This window comes from Capricornis sumatraensis, chromosome 15 (assembly GCF_032405125.1).
Source record: "Capricornis sumatraensis isolate serow.1 chromosome 15, serow.2, whole genome shotgun sequence".
NCBI classification, from domain to species: domain Eukaryota; kingdom Metazoa; phylum Chordata; class Mammalia; order Artiodactyla; family Bovidae; genus Capricornis; species Capricornis sumatraensis.
Window position 1 is genome coordinate 51396099 of NC_091083.1, and position 25847 is coordinate 51421945.

A 25847-nucleotide genomic window follows, 5' to 3' on the forward strand; every position below is an offset into this window, starting at 1 on the left:
CACCAGTGTGTGAAACGGGGACACTGAGCTCAGGAGAGGCCTGCACTGGGGCTGGGGTAGGCATTTCAATGCTGCACAGGTTTTTGTGGGGTTTGCTGGGCTAAGGTCAATGGTCTCTGTAGTTAAGACCTGCCTCTCAATCTTGTTCCATTGCTTACTCTTGGTATGACCTTGGGCAAGTTACTGAGCCTGGTTTCTCCTTTGTGAAATGAGAAGGCAAGTTATTCCTGCCCCTTATGCGTTGATGTGAGAACTGCACAAAGGGTTGCAACAGTACCTGAAACCATACTCAATATCTTGTAATACCTATAATGGAAAAGAATCTGTACCTGAAACTAATACAACTGCACTGTAACTGTACTGTAAATCAACTGCAGTTAAAAAAAAAAAAAAGAACTGCATGAAAGGATGTCTACAAACTCCACATCCCTAATTCTTATGGACCATCTAAATGAAAGATGTGCCCTTGACATTTGACCATAAATCAGAGGCATTCTGATGCCTCTGGCTATTTTTGCTCTATGGTGCTTTTTCCAAAAGGTAGACCTGGATAAAAAGAGCTCACTATATGTCAGAAAATCTGGTGATGATCAATTGGTTTCAAAAAAAGAAGTTGAAACCAATGATTAAGTAATATTTCTAAGTCAATCTCACTGCAGAGAATATGCTCAAATCTTGGAATTGTGAGCAAAAGCACATGTTAAACCTGAAAGTTGCACTTCTTTTTCAAAGTGGAGAAAATATACACCTTTTTAGAGTCAATAGACTGGAGATGACACAATTAGACCATATTCAAATCTGTAGAAAACTTTAAAAAAGTCATATAAAATAACAAAAAAATGCAGATTTCCCTATGTACCATAGATAAAAAAACAAACAAGGTTGAAAGCCACACATTAATTTCAAATTTCATCATAGGAAGTCGGGTGACCTTTGCACCCAATGTAAAAAAATCTGTAAGTTGCTCTTTAGAATAGCAATGTTTATGATTTTTGTCACACTTGCTTTTTCCTCTGGGATGTTGCTGTGTAGTCATGGAAGAAATGCTCCCTTAAAAGTCTGGTTAAAACCAGTCAACTCTTTTGAGTTTTACATGGAAATATCAGACAACTAGGAAAAGCTGAGGAAGAAAGTTGAACCAAAGGTCTAGCTTTGGTAAATTAGGCAGAGCTGTATATGACAGCAGACAGGTAAACTGTGACATCAAGGAGCACTATTTTAATCTAGGGCCCAGCTAGGTTCTAAAATAATGGGACCCAGGACTATGGAGAAATAACCACCAACTTCAACACTGTTCACTTGGCACTGGTTTCTGTATGAGTGAGTGAGTGAAGTTGCTCAGTCATGTCTGACTCTTTGCAACCCCGTGGACTGTACCCTACCAGGCTCCTCCGTCCATGGGATTCTCCAGGCAAGAATACTGAAGTGGGTTGCCATTTCCTTCTCCAGGGGATCTTCCTAACCCAGGGATTGAACCTGGGTCTCCCACATTGCAGGCAGATGCTTTAACCTCTGAGCCACCAGGGATTTTCAAACTCAGTTCTTTATGACATGGACCAGATGAGTCAAGTGCCTGAGGCACAATTAATCTTTAAGCTAGGCCTCAGAAGTTCAGGTATTGCCTGAAGATTCTTCACTAACATTCACTTCTAAGGTGAGGCTGAAAGAGGAACTTCCAGTGACAACTTCTGCCTCAGGGCTGAAGAGTCCCCAGCCAAAGCTGTCTTGAGGTGGCCCCCAGAATTGCAGAGATCTGTCTTCTCAAATAGCTCTGTTGGAAAATAAAGCAACAGTGGATGTCTTTGGGCATCTGAGGTCCAACAAGGCCCCCTGAGCTTTGCATCCTAAAGGAACTTTAAAGTGGAAAGGGAGTCTTGGCCTTAACCTTGCAACCCATATCCTTTGTGTGACAGAAGAATATTTATAAAAACATAATAAAATACATCTCATATATCCTTCTATCCCCAGTACTGCTTTTTACTTTCTTAAAACTCACTCATCCCAACAATGACAAACCAAAACAGAAAATGACAATTGAGGCAGCTGTTAATTGGCCCATGTTCATGTCTCATGGCAGATATGACAAAGCAAAAAGCAGAGGGAAAAAAAAGGTTTGTTATCAGCTTTTGATTTACAAAAGTCAAAAGCCTTTAGGGGAAAGGCCATGAGTCATATGTCATTCAGTTGCTAAGTCATGTCTGACCCTTTGTGACTTCATGGACTGCAGCATGCCAGGCCCTTCTGTTCTCCACTGTCTCTCAGAATTTGCTCAAATTCATGTCCATTGAGTTGGGGATGCTATCTAGTCATCTCCTGGAGTAAGAAATGGCAACCAGCTCCAGTATTCTTCCCTGAAAAATTCCATGGATGGAGGAGCCTGGTGGGTCACAGTCCATGGGGTCAGAGTCAGACACAACTGAGCAACTGAGTGCACACAGTCACGTAAACAGACACAAATCTAAGGGAGCACTGTTGAGTGATAAGAGCAAGGCTTCCCTACCCCACCCACCCACCAGCCAAAGGCCCAGTAGAAGTCTCCAGGGATGCCAAGAGCTCTTAAATTTGGTGGGCTTTGGGGATGGGCTGTCCTGCTTTTCTCTCCCTGACGGGTTGCAATGGAAACTTTGCTGGAAGCCTTGATGCATGAGGTGGTTTTATGAAGAGAGAATTGGACCCATCTTCTTGAGCCCCAACCCAGAGTAGAAGCTTTGGAAACATGAAGCAGTTTTGAGGAGTGGGATTCCCAGAACCCATGTGTTATCACGTCTTTAGAAGGACTTAAAGGTGACTGGAATGGAATGGGACTTGCAGCGGGGTGGGGGGCAGTAACCTGCGTCCAAGACAAGAGGGGTCAGTGATCACCTTGGCAGATGCTGCTCTGGACTCATGCCACCAAGGGCCACTACTCTGACGCCTTGTCACCAACTAGTACCAGGTAATGCCACCTTCCCCCAGACCTGCACCCTAGACCTTGATCCCCAGGACATAAGAATAATCAGGGCTCCCTCTACCAGTTCCACAAGATGGCAGGTAAAAGCACTTCTGTTAAGGAAAGACCTATTTCTTTTCATACCTGAGTTTGGGGAATAAGATTTGTCCTTACTACATGTGCTACCTGGCTTTCCTCTGACTTAACAACCAAGCCATAAGCACACGGGCAGCTTCCAACCCTGTACGCACAGGCTCTTCAAGTCACAGGTGGGGCCTTAGAGCAATGCCAAGTACGGTGCTGTCTCCCACCCCACATTTTAAGTTAACTGAGGCTCCTTCCACCACAGGTGGCAGAGGGAAGAGTTGGGGGACGGATGTGCTAGGCAAGGTGTCTGAAATAAGGAGAGGGTCTGGGTGTCCATATATGCTGTCAGCCTGGAGCGTACACACGTTTCGGGCCATGGACCCAGCTCCAGGGAGGCCGCCCTCTGTGTAGGCCCAGCAGGCCTGCTTTGCTCACTCCTGGCCGCCGGTCAACTTGTGGAACAGGTCCTCGTCAAGCGTTTCATTCTGGTCCTTGGAGCGGGTGGACAGGAAAATGTAGCCTCCGATGTACTCATGCACGATTTTGCAATCCGCACTCAGGCAGGTGAACGCAATGGAGACGTTCTGGTCAAACTCGATAGCCACCTGGAAGGGGAAGGCATAGGTACGCTTAAACCTGACAAGGATGGATCGAAAAAAAGCCGCTTGGCTGGAGATGGTCCAGAGCTGAGGACTGCTGAGGTGCTGACAGCTTTTCCCGAACCTCACAAAACCCCACTGCTTGCATCAAAGCTTACAGAAAAACATCTCTGCTCTCCGTGCGCCCTCTTGTGGTGTCAGCTTTGCCGCGCACCTGGGAAAACACTTAAGACCTAATGCAAAGATATTTCCTTTCATGTTTGTGAACACATGTAAGAATTAAAGATTTTAAAATTTAATAAAAAAAAATAAATAAACAAACAAACAAAAAAAAGATATTTCCTGTCTGTCTCTTTAGATGAAAGAACTGTCTAAACACTGTGTGTGGAGGGACAGGACGCTTTGCAGAGTTTTGAGCGGAGAAGAAAAGGCTCATGTGAATTTTTCCATGGCCACGGCCCTCAGTCCTTCCCAGCTGGAAGTCATAAACTCTACACTAGAAGAAATTGAAGCTTGACGAGTTCTCTACCTTGGCTACCACTGGAATCAGCTGAGGACCTTAAGAATGGATGATCTCCATAGAAACATTCTAATCTAGAATGCTTCATTTCTCTCAATTTCTTCTTTCCATCATCATCCAACAGTGGGTAAGTATGGGCACGTGTGTCACTTAGATGTGACTTACAATTTCACTTCCAAAGGTCCCTTTCAGAAGATGGCCTTTCAATGAATTTTAACACAAAGTGTGCAAAATGTTAGTTTACTAACTGTACATTTGTCAAACATTGGCTACTCTTTAATATCTAGAGACTAAATATTATACAATTGGGACATACTGTCCAGTATTTACAAAGACTATTCAGTAAAGCTAAAATGCATGTAACTTATACAACAATGGATATGTTGAAATGTTCTTATATGCAAAGCAAAACATCTTCGCAAAGTTCATTCTCTATTTGCAACATCTAAGTCTTTTAGATGTCCTGAGGTGACAACATATGACTAAAAAGTAGAACTATTGAATTAATCAATTTGTGAATATCTTTGTTATAATTGATAAAAAAGTAGCATCTTGGACATGGACTTATTAATCCATCTGAGAAATAAAGGTCAGGACTTGTTCATTAGGTTGGCAGCAGAGGGGAGGAGGAAGTATAAATGGAGGGATATATGTGGAGGTGTTCATATTTAAATTTTGCTTCATGTCTCACTTTTAATGGAATATTAAGGGAATGCAGTATTTTAATCATGACTCTGCCAACATCTTTATGTAGAGGTCTGTTGCCATTTTTTACTTTTATGAAATTTTTGTCCCAAGAAAGGTAGGACTACATTTTTTCCTTCTAGATTGAGTTGGTGTAGTGTATTCTTGGTTATCAAATACTCATATAGCTTTGGTACTTCGAAATGGTAAATATTCATGATGTGTGAAAAAGCATGATATATAACTGTATCATCTTAATTATATAAAAATGGATGCTTACTTTTATAGATAAACAAATGAAGCCTAGAAGGACACATCAAATGGTAAACTGCTTGTGATTGTGGATGACTTTGTTTTTTGCCTTTTGTGTTTTTTGGTTTCCTATTATGCACATGATAAGTTTTAAGAAATAAATGTTATTTTAAAAACCTTTAAAAAAAAGAGTCACTGACCTTGGCCATTCCCAGAGTTGGATTTTTTTTTTTCCAAATGGTGTTACTGAGGTATAACTGATATATAATAAACAGACCTATTTAAGGTACACAGTTGGGTTATTTTTTTTTAATTGTAGTTGATTTACAATGCCATGCTAATTTCTGCTGTATAGCAAAGTGATTCAGATATATATATATACAGGGTTGGCCAAACTGTTCGTTCATTCTGTAACATCTTCTGGAAAAACCCAAATGAATTTTTTGGCCAACCCAATATATATATATATATATATGTGTGTGTGTGTGTGTGTGTGTGTGTGTATATATGTATATGTATACATTTTTACAATAGCCTTTGCTATTATGGTTTATCATAGCATATTGAATATAGTTCTTTGTGCTATACAGCAGGACCTTGTTTATCCATTCTATATACAAGAGCTTACATCTGCTAAACCCAACCTCCCACTCCATCCCTCCCTCAACTCTCTCCCCTGTGGCAAACATCAGTCTGTTCTCTGTGTCTGTGAGTCTGTTTCTGTTTTGTAAATAGGTTCATTTGTGTCATATTTTAGGTTCTGTATCATATGGTATAGCCATATAATTGATATCATATGGTATTTATCTTCCTTTTTTTGACTTGTTTCACTTAGTATGAGGATCTCTAGGTGTATCCATGTTGCTGCAGATGGCATTATTCTGTTCTTTTTCACGGCCGAGTAGTACTCCATCGTATCTATGGACCAATCTTCTCTACCCATTCACCTGTTGTTGGACATTTAGGTTGTTTCCCTGTCTTGGCTATTGTGAATAGTGCTGCTTTAAACATAGAGGTCCACATATCTTTTTGAATTAGAGTTCTGTCTGGATATATGCCCAGGAGTGGGATTTCTGGATCATATGGTAATTCTGTTTTCAGTTTTCTGAGGAACCTCCATACTGTTTTCCAGAATGGTTGCACCAACTTACACCAACAGTGTAGGAGGTTTCCCTTTTCTCGACACCCTCTCCAGCGTTTATTGTTTGCTGATTTTTTGATGATGGTCATTCTGACTGGTGTGAGGTGGCACCTTGTAGTTTTGATTTCCATTTCCCAGAGGTGGATTTATATGGCTTTGAGGGTATAGCAAGGTTTTCAAGCCACTGCCTTAGAGGCCATCTAATCTCAGACCTTCATTCTACAAAACAGTTAAGACTGTCAACAGCTGTGCTGAGAGGAATCCATTGTTCTTAAAAAAATGTGACCCTCTTAACCTCCCTCTACATTGACAGCTTCCTACTGGAAAAATAGGAATGCCACAGGAATGAGGTAGAGCCCCTCTGTCATCATTAGAAGAATGTTTTAAATCATCAGGACTCTCAGGTGGCTCTGACTCAGTCTAGCATAGCCTGTGACGTAGGTGTGGCCTGGTTCCCAGGGCAGAGATGATCGTGGTGGACGGCTCCTGAAGTCAGAGGTGGAATTTTCCCCTGTCACCCCTGTGTACCATGCTGGCTTTGGTACTTTTCCCCTTTGGGACTAGAATGCTCTCCACGTGGTCAGTTGAGCCTGGGAGTCCTCAAGCAGTTATACCTCTTGGCAGCCAGTCAGATGAGGCCTATTTTGGATTTATTCTGTATGATACATGCATCTCAGGTGGCTTCTGTTAAGTAATTATCAGCCTAAATCTTATATAATCATACATGAGCTGAAGGAAATTAAACTACTGAGCAATTTTAGAGTCTGTCTGTATGGAGACCAAGCCAACTTATGTTAATTCAAAAGCATTTGGCCTATACTTGTTAGGGAACTGCCCAGAACTGCCTATGATTATTTTAGCAGACAATTACCACATGCTTGTGGTTTCTAAATTCTAGGTATAAGAATACCTTCTTAAAATCAGAATAAGCTGCAGTTCTGAGGGAGCACAGGTTTAATAGGTTCAATACTGAATGTATCCAGACTTTCACTTTACCTGCCGGATTTCCCAGTTTACATTCCACTGTTTCATATTTGTAAATCTCCATGTTGTAATTGGGATCCCAGTGGCTGCATCGATTCTAATCAACCTATTATGTGAAATTCCCAGAATGTCATCTTTTTTGCTTCCTTTAAATCTGAAAAAATTTAATTAAAAGATGTAACTACTTTCTGTGACATGATGTTTATTTACACACAACTTCTTAAAAATAATACCAACATTTCTAAATCATTTCTGAAGAGTAGACAATGAGGGGTTACTTTTCTGCAAAGGGCATTATTATTGTGATAGAGAGAATATAAAGGCTGGAGAGAATTAGGATGTCCTGCTGACATTATTTAAATGAAATTGACATTAGAGGAAAGCAAAATAAGAGGTAGTCAAGTCAATTAATTCAAATTAGTACCAACTGTGTATGCCAGGCACCCTTCTAGGCACTGCTTAGGCACAGCGACCTAAGCAGACAGAAAGAACATTCCTAAGCTCATTGAGCTTATAGCCTAGCTGGGGGAGAGGGTCATGAATAAATGAAATATATATGTCAGATAAGATCATGAATGAGAATAAAGCACTAAAGTGAGACAGGGAATAATGGGGAGGAGGTTCTTACAATTTTAAATAGAGTGTCAGGGGGATCTTAGAGAAGGAAGATTTGATTGAAGAACTGGTGTCTATGAGGGCGTGAGTTATGTGGATACCTGGAGAAAAAGTATCTTAGGCGGAGGGCACAGTGCAAAGGCCTGAGCTCTCTTTCCCTCACCAGCCCCCTCATGCTCAAAGCCCTGCCCGGAGGCCAGCATGGCTCCCTGCCAGGAGGCCAGGGCAGCATGAATGAGGGGAGAGGAAGTGAAATTCTAGAGTTAAGGTCCTGCAGGGCCACTGTAAGGATTTGGCCTTTACCCTGAGTGTGACAGAATGCCTTTAGATGGGGTGAGAAGAAGCCTGACAGGATTTGACTTAAAGGGATCACACAGGCTGTTAAATTGAAAACTTAGGGGACAAGCAGGAGAAGCAGAGAGATCAGGTAGGCACTCTGAACAGAGGTATGGAAGATTGTTACGAGCAGCCAAAAGTGATGGCCATTTGTGAACAGACAGTATTCTAAAGTTTAAAAAAAAGAGAATTTTATATTCTAGACCAAATGAGAATAAACTGGATTCCAAGGAAGGCACTTAGAATTGAACAGAAAGTAAGAGGCAGGTGAGCATTATAATCACCTGACAAGGTAGTAGGTGAGGCCAAATTCAGGTAGAGACTGCCATGCCTGGATGAATCGCAGCTTGGCTTCGACCAGGGGCATTTGAGCCACGTTCTGGTGGGCTTCCAGAATGCAGGCTGCCAGCTAAGCAGAAGTGGAAGATGTCAAATTCCCTTTAGCAGACACTGACTCTCTACAGCAAGTATCCTGTTGGCTTCAGGTCTCCAGTGAGAAGAATGAACACAAGACCCAACTGCGGCTTCACAAAGACAATTTCCTTTCCATTCATTCATTCAATCTCTCTCTCTCTTTTTCTATAATACATACAAATCACTGGGGAGAAGCAGGATGATCAGGTAATTTGTAGGCTTGCTTTCTTTCTGGGGTCTGTGGGGTCTCCATGGGCAATGGTTCTACTTGAATCATTTTACTGTGTACCTTTCAACCCACTCTTATGGAAACATAAATTTAAAATTTTAATTTGTGGGGACTAAATCATTCTTTTAAAATTTTTATTCTGGGAATACCGCCATGTTCAGTTAGTAGTGCAGTCATTGCTATCAAAATTAACAATAATTTGGGACTTCCTTGTTGGCCCAGTGGTTAAGAATGCACCCTCTGATGCATGGAACATGGGTTCAATATCTGGTTGGGGAACTTAGATCCCACATGCCACAGAGCAACTAAACCTATGTGCTGCAGTGACTGAGCCTGCATGCTCAGAGCCTGTGTGTTGCAATTAGAGAGAAGCCCACGTGGCACAGTGAAGACCCCTCATGCTGCAATTAAGATCCAACACAGTCCAGTAGATAAATATTTAAAAAATTAACAATAATTTCTTAATATCATTTGATACCCAGTTCATAGTTAAATTTCCCCATTAGCTGATTTTTCATGATGATGATCTCAATCAATTTAATTCCCTATTCTATTTCAGAAAATACAGAATGTACTGCAAATAATCACCCCAGCCTGCTTAGCAGTACCTGTTTAGACTTGTGCTTTTTTGCACACCGAGGTGACACAAAACATTCCGGGTTTATGTCCATGTTTTCGAGACCAGAAGCCACCTGAGATGCTGAGTTCCGGTTTTTCATCTTCAGAAAAGAAAGAATGTTGAGGACCTCTGGCTGGTAGGAGCTGTCTGCCATGGTTTTGCCCTTTGATGCCAAGATGCAGGCAGCCATCCATTGGGCATACTGACTCTCCTGCAAGAAACACCAGAGGGCTGAGAAGCAAGTTCAAGTACAAAGCTGTCATGCTGGGAACAGAGCAGGATTTGGACCATCATTCTAGAAGATGTGGGGTGGCATCCATTTGAACTGTCTGTTAATCACCTAATTTAACACCATATGAGACCTTTTGTGTCCTGTGTTGAGTTTCTAGATACCAAGGGACTGAAGAACAGGAATGCCGACTGAGAAATTCTGTGTGGAGAACTTTGAATGTAAAGATGAACCAAGGACACAAAGGAGCTTCATGGAGCACAGACAGGTGAAAATTCAAACTACTGGGAAACGTCCTTGATGTATATTCCCATTTTCAGATCATGTCTTATCCCTTTGACAAAAGACAGGAAAATCATTAGCTGACTTCTCATATTGGTGGATGTGAACCAGCTAGTTGTGGCTTCTACTGTTCTTTAATGTCTTTGCTCATTTGCTACCTCAGGGAGCAAATCAGGGAGCAAAGGGGAGTGGTCCCAGAAGCCTAGGGGATGTGTGTGAAGAGTGAAATTAATTCTTCAGGGCAACAGTAGGTGTGGCTCACTGAATCACTGGCCTCAGTCATCACCCTCCTTGCATCCACATCTCTAGCCATGTAACTTTACAGTCCCTCCCAGCAGAGCCAGAGTGTAATTTCCCATCTTTTGACTTTCGGCCTGGCCAAGGATGTGCTTTAATCAGCGGAGTGTAGGTGGAAATGACAGTGTACCTACCAACTGACTCCAGGCTTAAGTGTTAGCAGGTCTCACACGTTCCCACTCTCCTTCTGACACTTCTGCCATCACTATGAGAAGAGCCTCCCCAGGCAGCCTGGGGCTCAAAGTAAAGCCCATGAGCTCAGCCAGTGGTAAAGAGCCAGCTGAGCCAGGTGGATGGCTTGAAGCAGATTTGTCCAGCTGCCCACAGCCTGAATCATCCAATCCCTAGTCACCTGGCAGAATGCTTATTGGTACGTATCTTTATGATTTTTGTGATTGTTACAAAGCAGGAGCTGACTGATGAGTGCTCTGATTTGAGAAAACAACTGAGATGGTTTGTCTTAAGGCTTAATAAAAGAGAAGTGATTTTACTTACGTGGTCACATCTCAGATACACCTCATTCATACCATCAGCAACTGGGATTAGTAATTTGATTCCAAATTTTCTCCCTGCTACATTTACATCTGGCACAACTTCACAACCTGAACGATAGAAGGCAGGGAAAGAACTGAGTTCTGAGAAATCTCTTCGACAAATATCAGATGTGCATCTAAAAACAAAGAATTTGAACATAAACTCCTGAGATTTGACTCTCTTCTGAAAAACTGAAGAGCAGGCTGATAACATTAATTAAAGCAGGGGTCCCCGGCCTCTGGGATCTAATGCTTGATGGGCTGAGGTGGAGATGATGTAACAGTAATAGGAATAAGGTGCACAATAAATGTAGTGTGCTTGAACCATCCCCAAACCGTCCCCCGACCCCTGCCCCTAATCTGTGGAAAAACAGTCTTTCACAAAACTAGTCCCTGGTGCCAAAAAGGCTAGGGACTGCTGAATTAAATGATTACTAGGTAAGTTATGAACTTAACATGGATAAATACAAATATTTTATTTTATGGATTTCTTAAATATATCATCGATTGACTTCCTTTTCAGGCTAATTTGGCTAACTCATATGATCAGTTATTGAACATAAACTTTGAAAGAATTAAAGGAGAGGGAATTCTCTGATTGTCAAAATGATAAGGGAATTGAGTGCACTAGTTAATTAAATTTTTAGTTAATGGAGTTACCAGTACACTCACAGCCATTTTCAGACATAAAGCCCAAATGTGACGTTGAATTAAACATAATTGTTTTGGAATTCAGAAAGCTTTACACGTTCTAACAATGTCTCATGTACTATATTTATGACAACAATTACCATCACATCAGAGACTTGGACACACTGGGAAAGAAGGGGCAGCATAATAACTGATTGTTTTTTCACTGATTTGCATTCCAGGTTCGTACTTCACGGGGAGGAGGAGCTCCAGGCAGGTGGCCATTGAAAGCCCATGACAGACAGAGGTTTCTCTGGGAGTGAACATGCTTCACTGGGTGAACATGCTTTCACCCTCTTGATGGGCCTTGTCAAGACATACTGAGATACTGGACCCTCTTACCTCTAAGGTTTAATTTTTCAACTGGTTCTCCTTGTTCAAGTTCCTTATTCTTAAAGTAGGCTATAGATGTGTCTTTAAAGACAAACCAATATTGTTTGAAAGCTTTTAATATTAGCTTTTTGGGCCTGCAAATTAAAGTACAGTAAACATTTGAAAAACCATCCAGAAATGTAGGACACATTGCAAATTCAAGCAAATCAAGATGCTCTAGAGATCCTTTCAAACAACATTCTCTTTATTTTTTAATAATTTTCAAATTGCTAACTCATTTCTAAAACTGGAAAATGGGAGTTTTGATATGAGATGTAGAAGTTAACACAAAATTTCAGGAGCTAGACCACTCAGTGCTACACTTTAGCTCTGCTGTATAAATGTATGACCCTGGGAGAGCTGCTGTGTCTGTTTGGGCCATGTGTACTACTTCTGTGTGATGGGAGAGTATCAGCCTCAAATTCACAGGGCTTTTGTGAGGGTAGAAAGAGGTAATTTCTGTAAAGTGTCTGGCAAACTGAAGAGCTCAGCAAGTTACTATTATTATTATTGTGATGATGTGAGAAACATTCATGAATATGGAGACATCTAAAATTTCAATTTATTTCTTGATTCTGAAAAAGCTGTCCATATGGAGAACACAAGCTTCAAGTTACAGACATAAAAATCAGATATAAAAGTAAGCAACCTTTTCTGTATTTTCCTCTTGACCCTAAAAGAAACCAACCAGAAAATTCCCAGTGAGCCATGGAAATCACCAAAATCTATAGCTAATCCATGTAGACCCTACTGTTATTAAAAAATATTTTGAGGGAAGATTTCTAACCATGGTATCTCTTTAGGCCAGAAAACTGTACTCTGGGCTAGACAAGGTTGGCAGTGCCAAAAGAAGACCTCAGCTAAGTCATTCAAACTAGGAAACGAGAGAGCAAGCTGGGGAGCAGGGAAGAGGGTACAGCTAGACAGAGAAAAGGTAGTAGGTTTCATATGTGGTTCATTGGGACGATTCCGGCTTTGGGGGTGGATCAGGGTATCTCATTTCAGAGAGCTGGGTTTCTGTATTTAAGAATGGGAGGAAGACAGGAAGCTTGGGGTTAACTGCATTCACATATGCTTCTAGGCAAGTCTTTTAACATGTCGGTAATAATCTTTTATCTGCTAAAAATGTGCTATCCTTAACAGAAGGATAAGAGAAATGTTAATTTAAAAAACCTGTGTATTACAGGAGATTGTTACATAACAATTATATAATAAAATTGAAAAACATTATATGTAGTTAATATTTCCAGGATTTAAAAAACCACTATTTATTAAGTTTTATCATGTTGAGAGTTGTAAGATAATTTTAAGGGACATATTTGAAAGGTACCTGTCTAAGAATCAGATTTTCCAAAGTTAACAAACAACGTTTTCAAAATAAAATCTAAGGACATAGCCTACAAACAAAATATAGTGAAGTCTCAGCTTAGTCTCAGGATTCTAAATGTTTCTATTCAGAATTAAGAATGAAACTCTGTTTCTCCACTTTAATTGGAATTGAAGAGTATCAAAAGATTTTAAACTCTTTCTACTCTCTTCTTCCAGGTTGGGTCATCCTCCAACTGCTTTCACACATCCCCAAACTCTTATTCCATGTTCCAGAGACTGAGGAAAGGCAGGGAAAGAAGAGTGGAGAAGATGTCAGAATGGGGAATGATGTACACAAGAATGAGACAGTCCCTTGTACACTGGAAACTATATGACATTGTTAAAAGAAACTGGAGAAGACACAGATAAATGGGAAGATACTCCACATTCATGGACTGGAAGAATTAACATAATTAAAATGTTCATATTACCTAAAGCAATCTGCAGATTCAATGCAATCCCTATCAAAATCCCAAGAATGTTTTTCACAGATATAGAGCAAAAATTTCTAAAGTTATATGGAACCACAACAAACTCTGAATAGCCAAAGTAATCCTGATGAGGGTGGGGGACAAAGCTGGAGGTATCACATTCCCTGATTTTAAACTATATCACAAAGCCACAGAAATCAAAACAGCATGGTATAGGCAGAAAAACCCATGCACATATGGACAATTAATTTAGATAAAGGAGCAAAGCACATACAATGGGGAAAGAACAGTCTCTTCAATAAGTGGTGCTGGAAAAGCTAGTCTGTTACAAGCAAAAAAATGAAATGAGATCACTATCTTATTATTGTTGTTTAGTTGCTAAGTCATGTCTGACTCTTTTGTGACCCCATGGACTGTAGCCTGTCAGTCCATGGGATTTGTCCATGGATTTTCCATGGGATTTTCCTCTGTCCATGGGATTTTCCAGGCAAGAATACTGGAGGGGGTTGTCATTTCCTTATCCAGAGGATCTTGCCAACCCAGGGATCGAACCCATGTCTCTTGCATTGGCAGATGGATTTTTTTTTACCACTGACCCACCTGGGAAGCTTATTATCTTATACCATACACAAAAAACAACTCAAAATGGATTAAAGACTTGAATGTAAAACTTGAAACCATAAAACTCCTAGAAGAAGAATACACAGGCACTACACTTATGTTTGCCAGCATTGCTTAGATATTGGTCTTAGCAATATCTTTCTAGCTAAGTCTCCTCAAGCAAGGGAAACAAAAGCAAATTTTAAAAATTGGATTTTAAGAAGATTCTGGATGGCAAAGGAAACCATCAACAAAATGAACAGACAAGCTACAGAATGGAAGAAGATATTTGCAAATGATATATCCAATAGAGCAAATACATATATCCAAAATATATAAAGAGCTCATATAATTCAACAATAACAAAAAACAAACAACCCAAAGACTGAGCAGAGACACTTTTCCAAAGACATACCGGTGACCAATAGATACATGGAAAGATGTTCAACATCACTAATTATTAGGGAAATGCAAATCAAAGCCACAAGGTTAAAATCACTTCATGCTTGTTAGACTGGCTATTATAAAAAATACTAGAAATAAAAAGTCTTGGTGAGATTATGGAGAAAAGAGAACTCTCACACACTGTTGGTGGTAATGTAAGTTGATATAGCCACCATGGAAAACAATATGGAGATTCCTCAAAAAATTAAGAATAGAACTACTGTAAAACTCAGCAATTTCATTTCTCTGAGTATTTATCCAAAGAATATGGAAACACTAATTTGAAAAGATATATGCACCCCTATGTTCAATGTGGCATTATTTACTATAGCCAAGATATGGAAACAACCAGAGTGTCCATCAATAAATGAATAAAGAAGATATGATATGAACATGTATATGAATATATATGTATATTTTCAATATATATATTCACAATGAAATATTAGCCACAAAATAGAATGAAATCTTGTCATTTGTCATGGACTTTGAGGGTACTACATTAAGTGCAATAAGTCATACAGAGGAAGACAAATACAGTATGATTTCATTCATGTGTGGAATACAAAAAACTAATTAAAAACAGACAAAAATAAATGAACAAACCAAAACAAACACATAGATATAGAAGTGAGAGTAGTAGTTACTAGAAGGGGAGGGTTGGGGAAAGGGGGGAACAATGGGTTAAAGGGATAAACTATATGGTGGTGGTGGGTTGTGGTTTAGTAGCTTAAATTGTGTCTGACTCTTGTGACCCCATAGATTGTGGCCCACCAGGTGCCTCTGTCCATGGGATTCTCTAGGAAGTATACTGGAGTGGGCTGTCATTTCCTTCTCCAAGGGATCTTCTGGACCCAGGGACTGAAGCCGTGTCTCCTGCAGTGCAGGCAGATTCTTTACCACTGAGCCACCGAGGAAGCCCATGGTGATAGACGGAAGCTAAATTTTGGTGGTGAGCACACTGTAGGGTACACAGAAGTAGAAATATAATGATGTATATATGAAAATCACATAGTATTATAAATCAGTGTTACCTCAATAAAAATAAATGAAAAAGTAATCCATAAATTTTACCTGAAGAATGACAAAGAGAAATAAAAGCAAAGAGCTTCCCTTTTAAAGAGGGAAATGTGTAAGTAAATAAATATAGAAAAATGTGGTAAGTCACACAACAAGGATATAGGAGTAGTAACAGAGGACACAATGTTTAAACTCAGAATGAAGGATCAATAAGCATATGATGGGAAGAACAGAAAAGAAATTTCAAAAAGAAAAGTGCAGGCAACTGCGTGTCCAAAATGCAGAGGTGAGTCAGAGTTGGGTACCTTGCTGGTAGGAGTTGGGTCAACACTTCCTGGACATCTCCCTTATGCTGGGTGCTGCTGGGTTGAGCCATGGAAATGGGCAGAGGGGCAGTTTCTGAAACTACATCATTTCCATGTCAGGGCTGATGAAGACAAGAACAGCGAGCAGGCTGGGGCCACTGTGGGCCTCTGGATGTATGGCTAAGAAGTTGGACTTTATTTTCTAGAAAGATGGTTCTCAAACTCTGGTGTTCATAAGACATGGAAGGGAACTTATCGGAGATATATAAGCCTGGACCCATTCCCAGAGAGTCCTATTCAGCAGGTTCAGTTTAGGGCACAGGTGTCCACAATTTAGGTAAGCTTTCCCAACATGGTTTCCTAGTTTGCCCCATAATCTCCAAAGTAAATCTGGGCACAATCTATCTTTAAAATATTTTGAGTACCTACTTCCTAACATATTTACAGTTATTGAAAATTATATATGAAAAGTTCTTTTTGTTTCAAGAAGGGAGGTTATACAAATCCCAGTGGAGGAGCCACACTGTTGGCTGTGTTTACTAATTACAATATTCATATTTTAATGCCGTCTGTCTGTGAAGGTTTTTGTTGAAGCAAGGCTACTAATTTTCATATTCCTTGATGTCAATCACTCACTTATGCAAACTAATCAGGATATGTTATAATTTAGTATTTTTAATAAGTGTGTTTCAAATACACTATCACTCAATTTGGATGCTGTTTAACACAGAAAAATTCTGTTTCCAAGTTTTAAAGGTGAGCAGATAATACTGTTTTAATAGGCAGGATCATTACCGGCAACACTGTGGCAATGGAAACATTTCCAAACAACTCTCGAAATGTTCTCTTCATAGCATTAATATCTTTCAAAATCTAGTTCCATACTCACTCATTTTACAATCACCTTTAAAAATTTACAGATTAAGTGTATCTATTATTTTTAAAGTATCTGGAGACTCGTTACCAATGGCCACTTACTATCACAGAAAAGTCATGGATTTGGAACAGTTTTTTTTTTAAAATTATAACACTTACAGGTAATTTTGCATGTGATAACCAGTGAGCCTTAGAGCAGGACCAAAGATTTTCATGGTCACCCTCCATCTCTTTAAAAGTACTGTAAAAAGTCTCATTTATAAATTGAATCAAACTGACAGTTTTCTATAGCACATTGTGTATGTCTGATTGGAACTTCTTTGCTATAGTAACTTGACTGTGAATAATTCCATGAATGAATTTTATGTATAACCTCTCAGCTAAAACCTTGCTGTGGAGCCATTTATTCCAAAGCAGTCTCTCCAGCAGTGGTTATACCTCACAGTTTGGGGATAAATCATTGTTTTTATTAAACATATAACTGACTATTAGGATTATATCTTGCCTGATTTATATTTAAGGGTTTGTAGCAAGTAAAATCTTAAAGAGATTGATTGGGCATAAAGTTCTAGATCGACTTATCTTCTCTTGTGTGCTGTGTGCTAAGTCGCTTCAGTCATGTCTGACTCTGCGACCTCAGGGACCTGGGTCAGGAAGATCCCCTGGGGGAGGGCATGGTCACCCATTCCAGTATTCTTGCCTGGAGAATCCCATGGACAGAGCAGCCATAGGGCTGCAAAGAGTCAGACATGACTGAAGTGACTGTGCACGCACTCATGGATGACAGCCTGCCAGACTCCTCTGTCCATGGGATTCCCATGCAAGAATACTGGAATGCGTGACTGTGTCCTCCTCCAGGGGATATTCCCGACCAAGGATCAAACCTGCGTCTTTTATGTCTCCTGCATTGGCAGGCTGGTTCTTTACCACTAGTGCCACCTGGAAAGCCCTTATCTTTCCTTAGCCCTTTCAAAATATCTTCCAGCCAACAAGAAATCTGCTGCCCCTATTTTTCTTTTGTAGGAAATCTATCTTTTCTCTCAGACTTTAACAACTTTCTCTTACCAGTGTTGGGCCATATCAAGATGTACATTTATATTGATTTATTTTGTTGGGATTTGAGATTTCTGAATTTAAGGATTTTGTCCTCAACAATTATGAAAAACTCTCAAGCATTCTTTTTTTATATATGATTTTTGCCTTATTTATAGATTTTTGTGTTTGTTTGTTTTTAGCAGCTTTATTCATAGTTGCCAAAACTTGGAAGCAACCAAGGTGGCCTTCAAGATATGAATGGATAAATTATGGTACATCCAGACAATGGAGCATTCAGCGTTAAGCCTAAAACTGCTAAAAAAACAATCTATTAACTAAAAGGAAACCAAATTACATTCTATCAATACATAGCTAGAAACAGTCACTTTCAGATAAACCTCAAGCACAGAATGCAGACATTCCCATCTGTACTTAAGGCATCAGGCCACACTGAGGATGGTGAGGACAGAGCATAGCAATCACTGGGATGTGAGTCACTTTAATTGTGGACTCTCCACCATTTATCCTTTTCCCCCTGATTACTAGTAAGGAGATTGAATCAGTAATCAAAAACTTCTCAACAAGCAAAACTCCAAGACCAGATGGCTCCAGTGGTAAATTCTAACGTTTTAAAAAATTGAGGCAAAACCAGTATATAGCATTTCATTACAGATATACAGGGCTTTCCAGATGGCACAATGGTAAAGAATCCTCCTGCCAATGCAGGAGACGCAGGTTTGATCCCTGGGTCAGGAAGTTTCCCCTGGACAAGGAAATGGCAAGTCCTCCACCAGTATTCTTGCCTGGAAAATTCCATGGACAGCAAAGCTTGTCAGACTGCAGTTCATGGGGTCCCAAAGAATCAAGCTCAACTGAACAACAGTGATTGAGCACACATACACACACACACACACACACACACACAAACACGCACACACCACTACAGATATACAATAGTAATTCGATATTTGATACTACAAAAATCTAGTTACCATGATTACCATAAAATTACCCCTATCACCCATTTCCCCACTTCACACTCCTTCCCCTCTCGTAATCACTTATTCTGTTTTAAGACATGGCCCATTTAAAAGCAATGATGTTGATGTATCCAAACCAGGTTTCTTCCTCCTCCCCACTGCGATTAATCTTTTCATAATCTTCTTATTCCTCCGAACACATTTAGGGCATAACATGTTATCTTCCAGGTCATGAAGAGAGAGGTCATCCTCCTGGGGTGTTGGGAACCCAGGTCTGACCTGCTTGGAACTGCAGGTGAACCCAACATTCTGTGTCTGCCAAGAGTGGTCTGCCGTGGACCACAGAACACTGGATGCTTGAGGCTTGGGGCAGAAAGGACTGAGAGGTAAGAAGGGCATATGAATTCACAGCCTTCGGCTGAACAGCCCTTGCAGCAATTCTGCCAGCATGGCTACCTGAGCTGAAGTTACCACATCAACCATGTTAGTCCTTTCCTCACTCTCAGTCATCTTTCTTTTCTGTATACTTCCCTTCTTGGTCATCATGTTGTATTTCCTTGAACATGAGTGCATTTGGGCCTCCCGTGATGATTTAGGAATATACTGATCTTTTTCAGGATAAGCATGTTCTTGGAGTCTCCGAGAAACTTCTATTTTCTGGCCGTCGGTACTCAACTTAAGTTGTTGGCGCCAGTACCACAGTGTCCCGACTCACGTCGTTAATTGGAGGCAACGTGGTGGGCAAGAGACAAACTGCTCTTCTAAAGCTAGAGCTCCGACAAGCTTCCTAAGCTCATTTGTTGGAGGAGGAGGAACTTGATCATTTGTATTCAGTGCCTCTTTGACTTCTGAAGCTGAGAAAACACCTGGTTCCACTTGATGGTCTTCAACAATTTCCTCATTAACTGGATACAATGTAAGAATCACATTTTCTTCATCTAATGGCCCTTCAAAAAAATTCTTCCTGTAATTTGCATATGCTATTTCAAGGAATGCTCAGAGAAAGGCAGAGCCACAATGTTCAATCTCTGCAGTTTAATCCTCTTAACCCTAGGGTTTCTCATTTGTTGACTTTTTATTTATTTATTTGGCTGTGGATGGGCTTTAGTAGTTGTGGCTCATGGGCTTAGTTGCTCTGCAGCATGTGGAATCTTCCCAGATGAGGGATCAAAACTGTGTCTCCGGCATTGGCAAGCAGATTCTTATCCACTGTACCACCAGGCAAGTCCAGGGGTATCCTCTTTTGAATGCTTGCTTCTCCACCCTTTTTTCCTTCCTAAACTCCTAGTTGAACCCTCTTATTCCACCTATATCGTATTTTCCACTTTTATCTTTCTAAGTCCTCTCCTTAACTTTTTAAATTTTTGGCCATGCTGTGCGGCTTGTGAGATCTTAGTTCCTTGACCAGGGAACAAACCTGGGCCCTTGGCAGTGAAATCTGAGTCCTAAACACTGGACTGACAGGGGCTTCCCTTTAGCTGTGTTTTAAACTTGATGTTTAACACATGTATTCAATTTTCAATTTCTGTGACTGTTTTTCTTTTCTAGAGTTTCTAGTATTACCTTTCATTAAAATGTTTACCTTTCAGTATATTTAATGATTCTTAACATACTCATATTATGGTTTCTTCAGATTGTCCTACTGCCTAATCCTCTTATTTATTGGGCCTACTGACGTTTCTTTACGGTAGTTCATGAACTCACAGGGTTAGCAATTTTTATTGGGAAGGTTTTTATTTGTTTGTTTATGCTCTCTAGGTATTTCTGCAATTACATTTGCCAGGGTTTCATAGCTTCTGTGGTTTTGGACCAGTATGTTTTACTTTCCAGAATTCTTTTATCATAGAAGACATTTAAATTTAGATCTACATCTGTGTGTGGCACAGACCATGGCTCTTATTTTTCAAAGGACATCACATTTCCCCACACAGAACTCCACGCAAAGATGAACTTCTCACTCTTCCTTCCACTGATGGGCAGTTTTTCTATTCCTGGTTAAGCAGAAAAGGCAGCTCTTATAAGTTTCTGCCTTTAGGCAGCGGCTTCAGTCCCAGCTCACTGCCTCACAGGAGGCAACCCCACCTTAACTTTTGTGCAGGGATTACAGTCCCAGCCCTGAGCCATGAGAATCCATGTCTATAGCCTAATCTCCCTGTGCAGCTGAGGCCTCATTTGTATTGTGCGTGTGTGCTGTGTCACTTCGGTTGTGTCTGACTCTTTGTGACTCTATGAATTGTAGCCCACCAGGCTCCTCTGTCCTTGGGATTCGAATACTGGAGTGGGTAGCCATGCCCTCCTCCAGGGGATCTTCCTGACCCAGGGATCGAACCGTCTCCTGTGTCTCCTGCATTGGCAGGAGGGTTCTTTACCACTGAGTCACCTGGGAAGCCCTTCATCTGTATTAGAGAAAGGGAGGGAAAACCACTAGACCATTCAGGTGTGGTGGTTGTTTAGTTGCTAAGCCATGTCTGGCTCTTGCAACCCCATGGACTGTAGCCCATCAGGCTCCTCTGTCCATGGGATTTTCCAGGCAAGAATACTGGAGTGGATTGCCATTTCCTTCTCCAGCATCTGTATTAGGTTGGTGCAAATGTAATTGCTGTTTTGGACTGTGAATTTTAAATCATTTTAACTAGGCTCAAACACATCTTTATTAATCAAAATAGGAACCATTACAATCAACACATTTTTGCCAACAAGTTTGTTTTTTCCTGTAATGTAAAAAGTCTCTGCTTCGAAATTTGACGAACTCTTGGAAAGCATTTTCTACCTTCTGCTGGTTGTGGAAGCATTTTCCTGCAAAAAGTTGTTGAGATGCTTGAAGAACTGGTAGTCCAAGGTTGGCAAGAGGTCAGGTGAATATGACGGATGAGGCAAAACTTCGTATGTAGCCCAGTTCGTTCAACTTTTGGAGCTTTGGTTGTGTGACATGCAATGCGGTTAGGTGGGAAGGACTGGGCCCTTTCTGTTGACCAATGCCAGCTACAGGTGTTGCAGTTTTTGGTGCATCTCATTGATTTGCTGAGCACACTTCTCAGATGTAATGATTTCACTGGGATTCAGAAAGCTGTAGTGGATCAGACTGGCAGCAGATCACCAAAGAGTGATCATGACATTGTTTTTGGTGCAAGTTTGGCTTTGAGAAGTTCTTTGGAGCATCTTCTTGGTCCAGCCACTGAGCTGGTTGTTACTGGTCGTCATATAAAATCCACTTTTTTCTTGCACGTCACAATCCAATCAAGAAATGGTTGGTTGTTGTTGTATAGGATAAGAGAAGATGCTTCAAAATGATGGGTTTTTTTTTGTTTTTTGGTCAGCTCATGAGGCACCTATCTATCAATTCAAGCCTTTTCACCTTTCCAATTTGTTTCAAATGCTAAATGATTGTAGAATGGTCGATGCTGAGTTCTTCCGCAAATTCTCATGCAGTTGTAAGAGGATCAGCTTTGATGATTGCTCTCAATTGGTTGTTGTCAACTTTGGATGGCCAGCCACTGCACTCCTCATCTTCAAGTCTCTTATCTCCTTTGCAACACTCTTGAACTGCCACTGTACGTTCATTAGCAGTTCCTGAGCCAAATGCATTATTGCAGGTTTTATGCAACATCTCTGCTGCTTTATGACCCCTTCTGAACTCAAATCAGAAAATTGCTTGAATTTGCTTTTTGTCTAATATCATTTCCATAGTTTACATTTCTAAAATGAGTGTAAATACACAATAATGTCATTAGCAAAAAAAATAAAGTGAGAAATATGCATTAAAATGATATATAACATAACCACATTTAAGAATGTATTCCAATATCAAATGGCAAAGTTCAACAATACAAAACCACACTTACTTTTGCACCAACCTAATAGAACTGGTTCCCTCTTCATTCCCTACAAGCTGAGGAAGTCTCACTTGTGACTTCCCAGTCTCACTTCAAGATCAGTTTTGTATAGGCAAGCAAGATTGAGATTTGCATCAGATCAGATACCACATTGTTAGGAAGAGAAGTCCATTATTTACATGTGGGTTCAATAGATGTGGTTTCGGAGAAGGCAATGGCAACCCACTCCAGTACTCTTGCCTGGAAAATCCCATGGGCGGAGGAGCCTGGTAGGCTGCAGTCCATGGGGTCGCTAAGAGTCAGGCACGACTGAGCGACTTCACTTTCACTTTTCACTTTCATGCATTGGAGAAGGAAATGGCAACCCACTCCAGTGTTCTTGCCTGGAGAATCCCAGGGACGGGGAGCCTGGTGGGCTGCTGTCTATGGGGTCGCACAGAGTTGGACACGACTGAAGCGACTTAGCATTAGCAGCAGCAGGAAAGAAAAAGGAGCTTCACTGTCAAAGAAAAAAATTTAAAATCAAAGGGCTAGTTCAGTGCTCTTCTGTTGAGGACAGGAGGCCCAGAGAAAAGAATGGCCTATAAGGGTCACACACCCACCAACAGCAGAGGTATACCCTGCAACCTCCTTCCTCCTTTCTCTTCTCCTTTCCTGTGTCATTAGCTCCACTCTCCCCCCTCCCTTCCTCCTATATTTCTTTTCTTCCAGAAACGATATTATATATTACATTCAATGCATTGAGAACTTTGGTAGACAGAGTGTCCACTGGCCAAATATGAGGATAACTTTGTGAGTTTTAGCATAAAAGTCACTTTAAAGTGATACGGATGTGGGGCTTACTTCTAGAATATCATCTCCTTTTTAGGATTTATCGTTTTATAGGAAGAATACTGTCACCATTTGGTCTGTGAAGAGCTCAGTTTGCTCTATACAGAAGCTATGGCAACCAGATTTCTCTCAAGAACAATTAATAATTTATAAAGAGATTTGTGGATTCAAATTGTTATTATTTTTTTCTGTAATTTTGACTGTAATGATACATGGTTACAACTATTTATGCCACAGAAGTTAAACGAATGACCCAATTGTTTGGACCATCTGCTAAGATCACATTAAACAAGAACCCTGAAGAAACCCAGTGACAAATACTGTTACCTTTGGACTCTTATTTCTCATTTATATCTGATTCATTGCTCATTCTTTCCAAGTTTTTCTTTGAATTGTGGTAACAAAAGCAACCGGTGTTTCTTTTCAAGCCAACTAAGTGAAGTGTCAGTTTGTTAGGAAAAGTCAACAAACCATAAAGTAACAGATAGAACTTCAAACGAACCTTACTCCTTTCATCCTAACCCACCTTGGCACCATCACAAATGTGGCAGACCTACATGAAGAAAGTAAAACACTTCTGTTCCTTTTAACAGTTTCAGAGTGATCTGAGGTGACTGGGGGGTTTATCAGAAATACCTTAACAGGTGAAGGTAGATAAACTAAGGTGTGTGTATGTGTGTGTTAGTCACTCAGTCATGTCTGACTCTGCGACCTCATGGATTGCAGCCCATCAGACTCCTCTGTCCATGGAATTCTCCAGGCAAGAATACTAGAGTGGGTAGTCACTCCCTTCTCCAGGGGATTTTCCTGACCCAGGGACCGAACGCACATCTCCTGCATTGCAGGCAGATTCTTTACTCTCTGAGCCACCAGGGAAGCCAACTCTCTGTAAGTCTGGGATCAAAGCTCTAGAGGCAATCATAAAAGAGCCTTCAAATGGTATGAGAGCCCTGAGAAGGTGGACCATAAAAGTCTGGCATACGTGTTCACGATCACCAATACTGACCATATTTATACCAGCATTTCATGAGCCAGCAACCATGTTTAATGCTTCATATGCATCATTTAATTTAATATTCCCAACATACCCAAGAGGAGGTATATCCCCACTTCATAGATCAGGAAACTGAGGCGCAGAGACATGATGACAATGCCTGAGATCATCCTGCTGTTGTGCACTATGGAGCTAGGACTCCATCCATTATCTGTCTGATGCCAAAGCTTGTTCTCTTACCTTTGAACCATGAACCTGCCTAATGGATGTTCAGTTTAAACTCCTACATTCTTTACCTGCAAGATTTTGCTATGAGTAACTTCTTTCCTCTTCAAGAGTGACTTACCTAAATAATCTGAGATTATCTGCAAGTTTAGGGATATCAGTAATGTCCTCCTGAGGAAAAGCAGATAACATTTGACAAGCAGTAATTAGACAGGTGGTGCTGGTACTCTATCCCACACTGTAGCCACCTGCCACATGGAACTATTTACATAAGAATTAATTAAAATTAAATAAAATAAAAAAACTCACTTCCTCAGTTATACTAGCTAGATTTCCAGTAGTTACCTCAAGGGTAGGGTGGGAGAGGGCTGGGCCTGAGATTAGGCACCTGTGGGGATCCTGAGGGTAACTGGTGAAGTTCTGTTTCTTGATTTGGGTGGTAACTTGGCTGATAATTTAATACTGATTTGTTAAGCTGTACATTTTTGTATTTTTTCACTTTCTGTGTCATATATTATACAAATGAAAAAAGATAAAAAAAAAACTGACCATAGACTATCATTCAAGTTAAAAATCTGAGTTAGAAACTACTTTTATGCTCAAACAAAATATTTCATAATTTTTACATCAGAGTGTATAAGAGTAGCTATATCTAGTTTACTGATATATAGAATCCTACTGATTCTCAGAAAGAATCTGGTTCAAAGTTCATTCTATGGTATAGATTGGTGCCTATTTTCAAACTGAAAAGACTATTGTTTGGCATCACATAAAAATATTGAGGGCGTTGAGAGGGAATTTTCCAATTGTTCTAAGAAGGATGACTTTTCCACTGTAAGTATTTAGTAGAGGAAGTAAACAAAACAGAAATCCAGTTTCGTGGGGCCCAGGTCTCATAAATGTGGTTCAGGGCCTGGATTTCTTCAGAATCTGAGAATTTCATTTATATAAGGTAGTTGCTTTTGCATTATACCAATTTCCTATTTTAAGGAATTTAATCATAAGAGAACACATTAAATACAATATAATGCCTCATTACATCTATTACTATTTATACCAAATTACAATGAATCTACCTCTCTGATTCAATGTG

At 40.3% G+C, this 25847-nt stretch overlaps 1 protein-coding gene and 1 pseudogene across 2 annotated transcripts in view; both read right to left on the reverse strand.

Annotated features, from left to right (window-relative positions):
• Nucleotides 1-1036: 1036 nt before the first annotated feature.
• The window catches only part of FERMT1 (FERM domain containing kindlin 1), a 48326-nt gene continuing 23515 nt past the window's right edge, over nucleotides 1037-25847 (reverse strand). The window contains exons 7-14 of one of the 2 annotated variants that reach the window (XM_068986932.1): nucleotides 24876-24925; nucleotides 11783-11907; nucleotides 10713-10819; nucleotides 9399-9620; nucleotides 8432-8556; nucleotides 7209-7350; nucleotides 3452-3621; nucleotides 1037-1771 (exon numbers count right to left, since the gene is read on the reverse strand). In XM_068986932.1, coding sequence (XP_068843033.1) covers nucleotides 1762-1771; nucleotides 3452-3621; nucleotides 7209-7350; nucleotides 8432-8556; nucleotides 9399-9620; nucleotides 10713-10819; nucleotides 11783-11907; nucleotides 24876-24925 — 951 coding nt within the window. In that variant the 3' untranslated portion in view covers nucleotides 1037-1761. Of the gene's footprint in view, nucleotides 1772-2478; nucleotides 3622-7208; nucleotides 7351-8431; nucleotides 8557-9398; nucleotides 9621-10712; nucleotides 10820-11782; nucleotides 11908-24875; nucleotides 24926-25847 lie in introns of those variants that run through there. The other variant, XM_068986931.1, reaches the window with a different exon arrangement.
• Nucleotides 18953-24678, reverse strand: LOC138091595 (developmental pluripotency-associated protein 2 pseudogene; annotated as a pseudogene).